Below are 12437 nucleotides of genomic sequence, written 5' to 3' on the forward strand. Positions count from 1 at the left end.
AAAACCCAAAAAGAAAAAAAAAAAAAAAAAAAAAAAAAAGAAGAAGAAGAAGAAGTTCCAACAATAGAAAAAGATTTTAAGAACTGAAATTTAATCTATTTTCATCATCTTAACAACGAGTGAAGGGAAGGAGAAATAATCAAATTACATTTAAAAAATTGGTGCTGTTTGATTTTGATGCTAAATCCAAACTCTAATATGCATGCTTTATTGAAAGCAATTATCTATTGAATGTAATGAGCTTCTAAAGGGAGGAGAATCGAAACCCTATGAAATAAAATAAAATAAAATAACAAACAAAACTGTATTTCATGTGTAATAAAACCAGATACTACATTTTATTTTCTGTTCTGTACTTTTGATGCCATGGAGATCACTAGCACGTGTACGAGTTACCAGAAGAATTCAGAAGTGCATACATCTCACCAAATGTTGCTTCAACTATTCAAATGAATTTTTCTTCCTAAGACTATACATATCACTTTTTAATTTCACTAAACAAATTGAATATTTTAAGAACATCCAAATAAAAAACAGGTGATAGAATAGAGCAAGAAGAGTACTATACTATAGCCAGAAAGCAATACTGTATAACACCTGCCATTCAGAAAATAGAAGAAGAGAACAGTCACACAACTGTCTATAATTAGACACATTAGTATTTGTTTGGTTCAAGAGTGAGTGCTAGATTTCAACTATTAGCAAAAGTAGAAACATGGGTCACAGAAAATTTACAGTGTTTCCAGAATATAATGATCACATTTGAAATCTGGCAGAAATAATATATACATACAATTAATGAGAATCAGTCAAGGTTCCAAAAATGAATACCCAGCAAATGTTTCCTTGTGAAAAGGCAGCCCAGACATCATGGCATCAAAAACAACAACCACTTTTACCTCTGCAATTGTTTAAACACAGTCAAAAGAAGCAATCGTTAAGACAGATATGTGACTGGAAGCCTAGTAGTGAGACAACCTTTTGTGGGGATTATCTGCCAACTTATATCTGCAGTAATCTTAGTAATTTTATTCAAGAAAGTACTTCAACACTAGTATAATATTAGGGATAAGGAACAAATAAGCTGTCAACTTTTTAGAATAATGCAATTAAATTCTTGAACTCAGAAGAGCTTCAAATAAACACTGGAGCTTGGTTTTTTTTTTTTAATGAAATTGGTCCCTGTTTACTAACAACTACAAGTAAATATGAAGCTAATTAGTGTCAAATCAAACTGATGTAGAAGACAGATCACCCTTTGATGTTGACATGGGATCCTACACGGTATCCTACGTGTATTTTTAACCTTGAAAACTTTTGGACTGTAGTAGTGAGCTTAGCGCAACTTGAGTGTGTCTTATGTGTATAAATAGACCCTCTTGAACAGTTTCTTAAAAATAAAAATACAATACGCTAGTTCTACTTTAACATGGTATCAGAGCCCAAACCCTAGATATCTTTGTTTCAAAAATATTCCAAGTAAAAAAATCATGGTTGCAGTAGGTGCTAGGCGCTAGTCGAGCGGCAGACTAGCGCCTAGCGCCTAAGCGGTCTAGGCGGTACCTAGGCGGCGACCTATAAAAACAAAAAAATAATGCATGTGTGTGGGTGTATGTCATATATTATATTTTATATATATATATATATATATATATATATATATATATATATATATATATATATATCTATCTTACTTCTCTTACTTACATAAATAAATAAATTTAAATATATATAAATATAATAAAAAAAATTAACTAGCCGACTCGCTCGAGTTAACTCGGCTAACTCTGTCGAGTTGGACGAGTTAACTCGGCCAAATTCGGCCGAGTTAGGAGCTAGGCGGCTAGCCACCTAGGCGGACGCCTAGGGAGTAATTCACCTTGGTCTAGGGGCGCCTAGCGCCTAGGTGGTACCTAGGCGGGGGATTCTTGCAACAGTGAAAAAAATATAAATGCTTTCCGATAAGAAAAGGAGCTTCTTTAGGCATGAACAGTGATTTGGCAGCTTTCTTTTCTTTTCCAATGCATCTCCAGTAGCTATTTGCTAAAACCTACACTACCATTACACATAGAATCTCATTGCCACTCTATGCCAGGAACGTCATCACCGAAATCCTCCTCATACTGCCATACACCACATCACCTAAGCTACGAGAACTCTGGTAAGTTTTTCTCAGATCTTTCCGTCTCTAGCAATCTTCTGGCTAAACCACCTACCGTGTTTCTTTTCCTTCAGCAATCATTTTGGTATCTTTCTCCAGCCATTTGGGTGTGTTTGTTTTGTCCTGGGCATAATTCCTAGGTGTTCCAAACGAGCTGCTCAGGCCTTCAAAATGGCTACCTGTGTTATTCCCCGAAACACAAGTGTCACTTTATCTCTCCTAATGTTACATTCATGAGTCATCCCATTATTTCCTGTCTCCACCACCAGATCATTTTACCATCTCTGAAATCTTACTTATTCCCTATCTACGTCTTATTGTCCCAATTCAAGATCCGAAAAGAACCAGGGTTTGCTGCTCAAGGGGAAGCTTGGTTTCATATGCAAGCTCCACCGCTCCTCACTATATGGTTTGAAGCAACCTCCGTTCGCTTGGATTAGACGATTCAATTATGTGATTTGTGAATTCGGCATGGTCCATAGTAAGATTGACTATTTTGTGTTCTATCAACACTCAACAAATGGAAAATGCATTTATCTTGTGGTTTATGTGGATGACATTGTGACTACTAGTTACAATCAAGAGGATATTTGTCAGTTAAAGAATCATCTTTTCAGCAGATTCCAGACCAAGGATTTGGACAAGTATGAAATACTTTCTTGGTATTAATATTTAGTAAAATAACAAGACTTGTACATAAGGAGAAGCAAAGCAAACCTCTAACTGTGCTGAATGTGACCAGTTCATCAATTAGTTTTTGGCGAGCAATGTCTAGTTTTCCATTCAAGAAATGTTTCTTCAACTTAGCCCAAAAGCCACACACATTATAGCCATCAACAAGCAAGACAGGAATTGCAGCAGTGTTTATAACCTGATTTATGCTATTGAAAAATTCCAAAAAGAAACAACCATTGATAACTAGCTCAAACTAGAAATAAAGGGCAAGGAATTTGAATCATGAAAAGACCTAGGAAAAGAATTATAGTAAGGTGTGAGAGTAGGTTCTTCTCTGTAGAGCTCTGTATCTTCAGGAAGTTCTTCCTTCTCTGCCTTTTTTTTACGATAACGAGTGGCAGCCTTATTTACTATATTTCTTTTCTTTTGGATCTCCTACAACACAATAAGCACGTTTTGAGCCAATAGAAATAATCAAGTAGAGCTTATGACTGAATTCACCAACCTTTCCTAATTTTATGAATTGCAAATTTTGTTTCAAATTTGACGTAATCCTCGGAGGCTCTGAACCCTATACCAAAAGATCACATTAAAAACTTTCAGTACATGTGCATAATTATTTCACAGAAGAATCATATATACCATCCTCAATCATTCTTAGCATACAGTCTTTACAACCACCAAAACATGATGCAAAAAATTGTACCCCTATAAATTTTCAGAACTTTTGTTTGCACTCTAGGCAACTATACAAACAAATGAATAATGTATTACTCATCTCATATTAGGCACGGAGAATTGCTTTCTCATGCAGGGAAATAGCAGGGATGAAGACTCCTTGATCATCACTGGATGTTGGAGTTGGGAAGTCTTTTCAGAAGAAGGATTCTTAAGTTATTAGTTTTAGTTGTTTACAAATTGTAAAAGCAGCTAGCGGTCGACTCTTTTGCAATTTGTAATAGTTATTATCTAGGTTAGTAAGGCATTGTCTCATAATTAGTATAAATGTTCTAGACTTGGAATAATAGAAGCATTCCTTTCCATTTCAAATTGATTTATGCAGACTCATTTCATTTGTCAATTCCACTTTTCAATTTGAACTCAAGTACTTCAAATCTGTACTTGCTCCAGCTTCCAGCTGGGTCACTTTCTACCTTCTCAATAATAATTAAATAATACTAACAGGCTAAAAAAATAAATTTAAAAAAAAATCTATGCAAGTCAAATGACAGCCACTAGAACATGTCTACCGTGAATAGGTCTTGTGTGAGACCATCTCATGTGAGACGTGTAATACTTTTTAGCTAAAATGTATGGAGTAATACTTTTTTAAGAGTCCAAAGAAAAATATTGCATTTTAAGTAAAAAGTATTACACGTCCCATGTGAGCTAGTCTCACACAAGACCTACTTGTCTATAGTGTGAAAATAAATAAATAAATGAACTAATATTGTCAATATTCCGCAATATATTACTTCATAGATTTTAACATAATAATCAAATATGCCAATTTACAATGCACCAAAACAAGTCTATAATTTACATTTAATACAAGCAAAATAGGATAATTCTGAATGAATATCTGATGGATTACAATCATCTTTCAATATTAAAGCCATTTTCCCTCATTCTCAGTCTGTATTTTTTCATAACAAATTTCTAACATATCTATATTAGTTTGATAAACACTCCAAAAATAGCTACTGTGTGTAATTGCTGCAATCAAAATAAATACAGCCAAACAATACTACCTATAACTATGCAATCTCATTCTTTGTTTGTGTTTTCTCGACAACAATACACTCATACTAATATGTCTACTTTAGTTTGATGAACATTCTACATAAGTTTACAAAATTCTATTTCCTTAAAGACTCAGATATTGTGCCACTTTTCCTAATTGCTGCAACCAAAATAAATACAACCAAACAATACTATCTGCTGCTTATGTGATCTCACAGAGTCACAGAACATTGACTAGCTTTCCTCGGTCATTCAATCACTAGAACCATTTCATTTGCATTTTAGGAATGATTATAGAACATTTTTCAGCCATTGAATAGTGAGTGTGAACACATTTTAGTATTAAAAAACACATAAAAAATCAGTTTCCTGTTTTAGAGCATACAAATTCATTCAGTTTTTTCAAACAATAACTCCAATTACACATAGTAGGTGAATTCATATCTTAACCTTTTGAATTCAAACTCACTCGCACTCAAAATTTCCAATTTCAAGTTGAAAGCATAATTAATTCGCGCTGTGACAAAGAATCTAAACAAGAAATCTGAGAATTGGTCAAAATGAGAGATACAAGGGTACCTTAGGAGAAGATGGCTGCTTGGATTTGTTATTGCTCTTCTTTGCCACGATTATTGAATAGGTATACTTGCGGCCACAACCATCAGAAGACCGAATAAATCTCAAAGAAGAGAGCGACGCTGATAATGCAGCTAAGGATGATATGCCTTTCATGGGATTGCCCACATTTCACTATCCTTCAACTTCTTGAAATTTTATACTAAAGAAAGGTTAATCTTTTGTGCCCTCTTAAATTACCAACGGAACATGATATAGATACGGTTTTATGCGTCTGCCTTCACTTTGTATTTTGAGCAATTTTCATGGCGAAATAGCAGAGAAACAGTACCCGTCGCCCTAGACCACTCGTTTGTACTTAGCTCTACTCGGAAGAGGAAAGCAATTAGAGCGAAGGTGTTCAGATGAAAATAATTACTATTCTGGTCATATTACTCTTTTCTCTTTTTTTTTTTGGTGTAAAATCGCGAGTTGTTTCAGTCTTTACCCTACTAATTTTTACTCGTTTCAAGAGGTAACTCAAGAGAAATTGTCACTTGTTAGAATCGAACCGGATTATCCCGGAATTCTTCCTTTGGTCATGTACTCATATTACTTTGAAAAATACTATCAGCCTATTTGGTTTGCTAAAAACTATTTGAAAGAAATTGAATTTAAGGATTAATATTTGATGCACTGTGTATACATGTTATATTAAAGTTGACGGAGACACTAGGAGGGTGTATTCAATCATGACTTTTATAAACTTTTAAAGACTTTTATCAACTTTAAAAGTTTGGCCGTATTCAATTTATACTTTTAAAAACTAAGTCTACCGGTATTGGTTCAGACTTTTCAAAACTCTTTAAAAGTATACTAGTATTCGATTCATACTTTTATAGAGTCATTAAAGTCTACTGGTATTCAAAAAGTTATTAACTATGTCAGAATAGGATTTCGGTAGACTTTTTCTTCATTAATATAAATAGATGAAATTCAACCTCAAACTTTTTAAGATTCTCTCCAAACTTTTTTACCTCGATTTAAACTATACAAACTTTTCATCAATTTTACGGTATGTTTCAAACCTTTCATAAATTTCATATACTTTGCTATGAAAAATTATTATTTACTAATGTTTATAACAAAATTTGTTTGTGCGAATAGCAAAAAAAATTGCTACGAACAGCTGCTGTTTGCAGCATGAGAATTCTGCTGCAACCAGTAACACGCTGGTTGCAACAGAATTTCTAATTTTAATTTTTTTAATTTTTTATTTATAAATTTTATTTAATTAATATAATGTTATATAATTGTATATTCATTAATTATTAATATATGTATTGGTGTTAAATTGATTTTTTGAGAGAGCTTTATTTATTTTATATTTAGTGAAAATTAATTATATTTTCTTTATATATAATATACTCTATTTTTGTGATAATCAATATTTTTTTTGCAATGCATTAATTTATTTATAATTTAAAAATATATTTTTGTAAGAAAATTATAAATAATATATTAATAGAAGTTATGGAATGTTTGTAAGGGGTATTTAATTTAGAGTTTTAATGAATTTTGTAAACTTTTTAATATGATAAAGTTTTTAAAAGTCTTTAAATATTTGTCTTACCGATATTTATAAACTCTTACAAAGTTGATGAAAGTTTAAAATATTATAGAAAAGTATATAAAACCTCTACAAAATTCAATTAAAATCATCACTTTAAAATTTTTTGAAATTTTTTAATAGTCTTGATACAATCACTAAAGTGCCAAGGACTTTGTGGTCCAGTGGAAACCCTTCTCTTTATACTGTAGGTAGTGCGTTTTCAATATAGGTTAAAAAAGTAGTTAGGACTGCATTGTAAATTTTTCATTATTCGTTAAACAAAATTCCGTGGAAGCGACGACGCACCAGTGAGCAACTGGCAGGTTTGCTTCCTGCCTTCCCTATTTATATGTTTCTTCTACAATGGCGTGACCGCCGACTGGTACCGGCGACGGCAGTAGCAGGCATCAGTCGCGAGTCGCTACGCCGGCCTCCTGCGGCTGCAGCTTTGGCCGTGGCCTGCGGTTGCAGCTGCAAGCTGCAACGTACGAGTTTGTGTATATTATTAGTGTTTTTAGTCTGGATTTGTATTTATTTTTGTGGATTTTGCATATAAATGTTCTCACTTTTGAGAATGTTAATTATATTGGTTAGCAAGGGGTTATTATTGATTGTTAAATCTTTATAGAGTAATAGAACATCATATATTTTTGACAAATAACAATTCAAATGAATATATTCCTGAACTAACATGTTACAACTCCATCAATTTCTTCCAGTAAACCAATAGAAAGTAACAACGCTATTACTGGACAAGAAGTTAGGGGGGTGATGAAGGTGCTATTATGTTTGTACTGTTAATTGTTATGATGTATTAGTTGGACTTATAGATTTGTGGTTATTCGCTGGTTTTCATTTGATTCTAGACATTGGATTAAACTTGTGTTGTTAGATTGTTTGTATTATATACTTATGGATTTGTGGTTATTGGTTGGTTGTCATGTGATTTTAGACATTGCATTGGATTTGTATTGTTAGATATTTGTATTTATTGATTTGTGGTTATGTATTACGAGTAGTTTTTTTATTATTGTATTAGGTTTGTTGTTTTATTTTTTACAAATACCTAAGCCAAAGCCTATAATGGCCTTAAGCAATAGGGCCTACTTTGCTTCCTCAATAGGAAGATATAGAGCTGCAACTGGGAGTAATAGAGCTCAATAGGAAGATATAGAGCTGACCACACCATTTCGATGAGTTTGGGTCAATCTAGAAATGCTGGGCTTCCACTGCTGAATCTTGTGAAGCTAAAAGGAGTGCCCATTTTGCAGCAACTGCATCTTGAGGAACGACTGCTACGAACTTCATCCGATAATTGGTGCATCATTAATGATGGAACAAACACACCCACCATTGTTATGGGTATCTCTGGGTAAGCTTTACTCATCGAGATTTCTATTACATTCGAAAATGAAGCTGATTACTTAATGCTAACAACTGATTGTGTTGAACATGATAAGGTTATGTGTATGAATGATTTGAGCTACAAAATCTTAGATGAAGTTATTGATTATTGCCAAAAGAAAATTTTTTAAGTGGATACAATCTTGGGCTTGCTAAATTTATGTCGATGCTGTGATGTATATCATCTGGCTTGAATATTTGATAATTGTGATGCCAATATGTCATGGATCTGTTCATCAGTCTCTACATGAAGGATGATATAGTTCCAAAGCTTTTACCTTTAGCTAATTACTTTTGGCATTGCATTTAGTTTGAAGTTTGATTGCTTTTCGGTTAAGTGTTTTCTGTATGTTTTCATCAAAGATTACTTTTTGTAAGCTTTTTCTATGTTTTTTATTATTTTACAGCAATCCCACTGAACTTCTTGAAATCAATTATGTTTTACGAGACAAGATACCAGTTATCAAAAGGTTTACTGGTGGAGGTACTGTAATAGTTGATCATGGGACAATGTTTGCAACTTTTATATGCAATAAGGATGATGTTCCTAGTGTACAACCATATCCCCGACCTATCATGTCATGGAGCAGCTTATTATACAGTAAGGTATTCCAAGGAGTTGGGGATTTCTACCTTCGTGAAAATGGTAAGTTCATTCTAAGTTCCTTTTGTTTCAAGATCATAATTCCTTAATCATAAATTTCACTTGTTTCTGAAATGTTTGGTCTAGAACCTCCCTAGCTAGCTTTTGTTTGTTGGCTTGCTACATGTTAATCTATTGTGTGAGCTAAGCACTGAGGACCCTGTGAAGAATATCTTTGATAAATGCATTACAATAGGGCTTTAGAAGTCTGTTACTTTGATTGTGGAGGGTGGCATGTCACTCTTCTTACCTTTGTTGTTGATGTTTTGATTTGTTATTGTCTTGGTTATTGAAGTTCTATTTTGGGTTCAAAAAAGTATGTTACTTTAGTTCCTGCTTCAACCTAAGTAGTTGTGTTGTACAAGGTGGCCGCAATCATGTCATGTATTTATGTAAATTCTTTCAGATTATGTATTTGGCAACCACAAGTTCGGTGGAAATGCTCAGTCTATAACAAAGAACCGGTGGATCCATCATACATCTTTTCTATGGGACTACGAGATCTCAAACATGGCATATCTGAGTCTTCCAAAGAGGGCCCCTGATTATAGACAGGTTTGCTATTATATCTGAAACTTCAATTTCACTAGAACCATTTCATGTTGCTTAAGAGACCACCACCTGTTTCCAGTTATTTTTATCACGTGCTTTATAACTCGGCCTAATCATGGTAGCAATTGCAATTTTCTCTCTGATCTAAGTGAACCAGTCTTGTAATGCAGTTAAGACTTGGGGAATGCTAGCTAAACGTAACATACATAACAGTGGAATTTTTTCTTTTGAAATAGATTCTGATACGAATTTGGTTGGCCCGATCTTCTCTTCACACTTCAATTAAAAAGGATCTTTTTAGAACAGTTTATTAGGCTCAGTGTGTTCAATTTAGGTTGGGTAAGGGGTTTGTTTTTGGGTTTTGAGTTTGATTCTCGCCTGGTTATAGAGCGCTATGAGAATGGGTTTGACCCCACTAGTGGGGTTTGACACTTGATATGTCAAGAGTGCCATGGTCCACTCATGACCGAACTCATCTCAAGTTCGGGAAAAGTATCTCATTTTCAATATCAAAAATTCATCTCAAATCTCTTTTTATGCCAAAGGTGCATCTGTATTCTATCATTCCACTTTGTGTACATGCCTAAATCTGCAATCGAGATCTCTCATTCTCTCTATCGTTCCCTTTAATTGTATATTAAGGCAAGAGACCATTTGGAGTTCATATGCCGCATGAAGGACTACTTATCCAGGGCACAATTCATGAACCGGACCATCGATGCAGTCAAGTGTCATTTTTGTGTGAGATCAATGGAGGTGGAAGAAGCTGAGCTTTTGTGTGACATGAAATTTTCACCCTCTTCTAGGCTACTTGAAAAGCAAGAGTTGGAGGAGGCAGTTCTTACTTGAGTCCCAGCCTGAGAACACTATATTGCAGTCATTGTGATTTTTCATCTTTTCGTCTGAGAACCACCATTACCATGTGTATGTTTCATATTTGTACACATCCACCCCAGTTATCAAATTTTTTTAATATTAATTAATTTAGTTTTAGCAAATAAATTTTGTAAATTTAGAATCTTTTGAGGTTATGTATCTGGATAGCCTAACGGCCCAATATAATTAGCTTTTAATCTATTATTTTGAGATAGGCCGAGACCTTGGTATTTTAGTCTGTTAGCTGGGAATGACACAAATTGTTAACTTTTTTCAATATTCAAACTACTCTAGGTTGGTATTGAGCTTGTTTAATTAGGGAGCAAAGTGTTAATCATATTAGTTTTTTTTTTTTTTTTTTAGTACAAGAGAGGGTTTGAGCCTCTAACCTCTCTTAAGGATGAAAATACATAGTTGCTCACGTCAATAAAGGTGATCATTATGCTCGTAGATATTCATAATGCCACATATTAAGGCGTCCAAAAATACTTATTTTGAGTCGTCTTGTGTGAAGTCTTTTAGAGAAGCTTAAAAATCTGATTTTGTGATGGCTTACCTAAAGTTAAATGGAAATCTATTATTATAGTAATCATCAATCGAGTGTCAAAGTTTTCAATTCTTAGATTGTTGATGTTACTTTTAGGGGGCGTTTGGTTCACGGAATGTTAGATTACCTTAAGGAATGTTAGATTGCTGCACGGAATGTTAGATTACCTTAACGGGTCGTTTGGTTCACGGAATCTTAGATTACCTTAGGTAATAGGATTACCTCCAGGGAGGTAATGTGAGATTAAAGGAATGTAAGATTACCTTATGTGTTTGGTTAAAGTGGTAGGAATGTAATATTAACTTGTTTGGTTGGAGGTTATATTTTAGGTTATACTATCTCAATTACATAAATGCCCTTGTAGAAAATGAAAGGTGCAAAAATACTTTACTTTTAAAAATGTTTTGGTTAATTCGTAAGCCTCTTTTTTTTTTTTTTCAATGGCTCATAATTTAACAAAATAATAATAATAATAATAATAATAATAATAATAATACGTAATAATTAACTATTATTATTATTATTATTATTATTATTATTATTATTATTATTATTATTACATGTTCAATTCCACTTTTCGGTGGATTGTTGTTGTTAATAATAATAATAATAATAATAATAATAATTACATGTTCAATTCCACTTTTCGGTGGATTGTTGTTGTTAATAATAATAATAATAATAATAATATAATAATAATAATAATAATAATAATAATAATAATAATATTATTATTATTATTATTATTATTATTATTATTATTATATAATGGTTAGTTAACAAGGGTAAAGTTGGAATATTTCAAGGTAATCTTAGATTACCTAAGAAAATGGAGGTAATCACATTACCTTGAAATATTACCGCCACATCAGTTTTGAGGTAATATAACATTATCAGACTCACATTACCTAGGTAATCTGAGATTACCTGAACCAAACGCCCCCTAAGGAATGTTAGATTGCTGAGAATGTTAGATAGATGGGAATGTTAGATTCCTGTGTTTGATTTAAAATTGAAGTAAGTAGGTAAATAAAACAACAGAAATAAGATAAATGCCAAGAGTTCAATATTAGTAATAAGATAAGGGAATGTGAGATTACCTAAGAAATCGGGGTGTATCTCACATTCCCTTCCAATAGCTAAAAACTTCATCGAGAGATTATGTTACATTCCCTGGGAATCTTACATAACTTGAACCAAACATGGGAATCTTACATAATTTGAACCAAACATGGGAATCTTATATTCCCAAGCGAATATAACCTTAGTTATCTTATATAACTTGAACCAAACGTCCCCTTAAAAGAGTTGTGACAAAAAGGTGAGATCGCTCACTCTCCGACTTGACAATTTATGGAGGGGCACATCATGGTGATTCAACTGCATTCAAGAGAAGTTAGATTTTTGTTCAATGCGCACAAGTAGCCCCTCATTTTGAGAGAATATTCCATACTGCAGTTCGTGAGAGTCGATCCTTAATCTCTTGTAACAAGTATCACTTTTGTGACCAGTTGAACTATCCATGAGCAACTATCCATGAGCAATGTTGCTTTAAAAAGACTGTGATGAGGTGTTCACGAGCACCTTCATCAAGCCTAAGTTTGAGTAGCTACAGGCGCTTCCACAGCCCGGCCTGACAATGTGTAGAAAGGTAAATTATGACAACTCA

General features: G+C 33.4%; 2 protein-coding genes across 6 annotated transcripts in view; one reads left to right on the forward strand and one right to left on the reverse strand.

Annotated features, from left to right (window-relative positions):
- LOC116022826 overlaps nt 1-5545 on the reverse strand; it is a 15017-nt gene extending 9472 nt beyond the window's left edge. For all 4 annotated transcript variants that reach the window (XM_031263711.1, XM_031263709.1, XM_031263710.1 and 1 more), the window contains exons 1-5: nt 5159-5545; nt 3342-3407; nt 3129-3271; nt 2879-3042; nt 832-901 (exon numbers count right to left, since the gene is read on the reverse strand). In XM_031263711.1, coding sequence (XP_031119571.1) covers nt 832-901; nt 2879-3042; nt 3129-3271; nt 3342-3407; nt 5159-5311 — 596 coding nt within the window. In that variant the 5' untranslated portion in view covers nt 5312-5545. The remainder of the gene's footprint in view (nt 1-831; nt 902-2878; nt 3043-3128; nt 3272-3341; nt 3408-5158) is intronic.
- A 1523-nt stretch (nt 5546-7068) lies between these two features.
- On the forward strand, nt 7069-10324 carry LOC116023027 (putative lipoate-protein ligase A). 2 transcript variants are annotated; one of them, XM_031263970.1, is made up of 5 exons: nt 7069-7231; nt 7870-8118; nt 8558-8796; nt 9200-9348; nt 9988-10324. In XM_031263970.1, exons 2-5 carry the CDS (start codon nt 7940-7942, stop codon nt 10192-10194), a joined length of 774 nt encoding a protein of 257 aa, XP_031119830.1. In that variant the 5' UTR covers nt 7069-7231; nt 7870-7939; the 3' UTR covers nt 10195-10324. The 2 variants fall into 2 exon arrangements, with proteins under 2 accessions (XP_031119830.1, XP_031119829.1); XM_031263969.1 differs by having other exon boundaries at nt 7069-8118.
- The last annotated feature ends 2113 nt before the right edge of the window (nt 10325-12437 follow it).

Source organism: Ipomoea triloba, chromosome 6 (genome assembly GCF_003576645.1).
Source record: "Ipomoea triloba cultivar NCNSP0323 chromosome 6, ASM357664v1".
Lineage (NCBI taxonomy): Eukaryota > Viridiplantae > Streptophyta > Magnoliopsida > Solanales > Convolvulaceae > Ipomoea > Ipomoea triloba.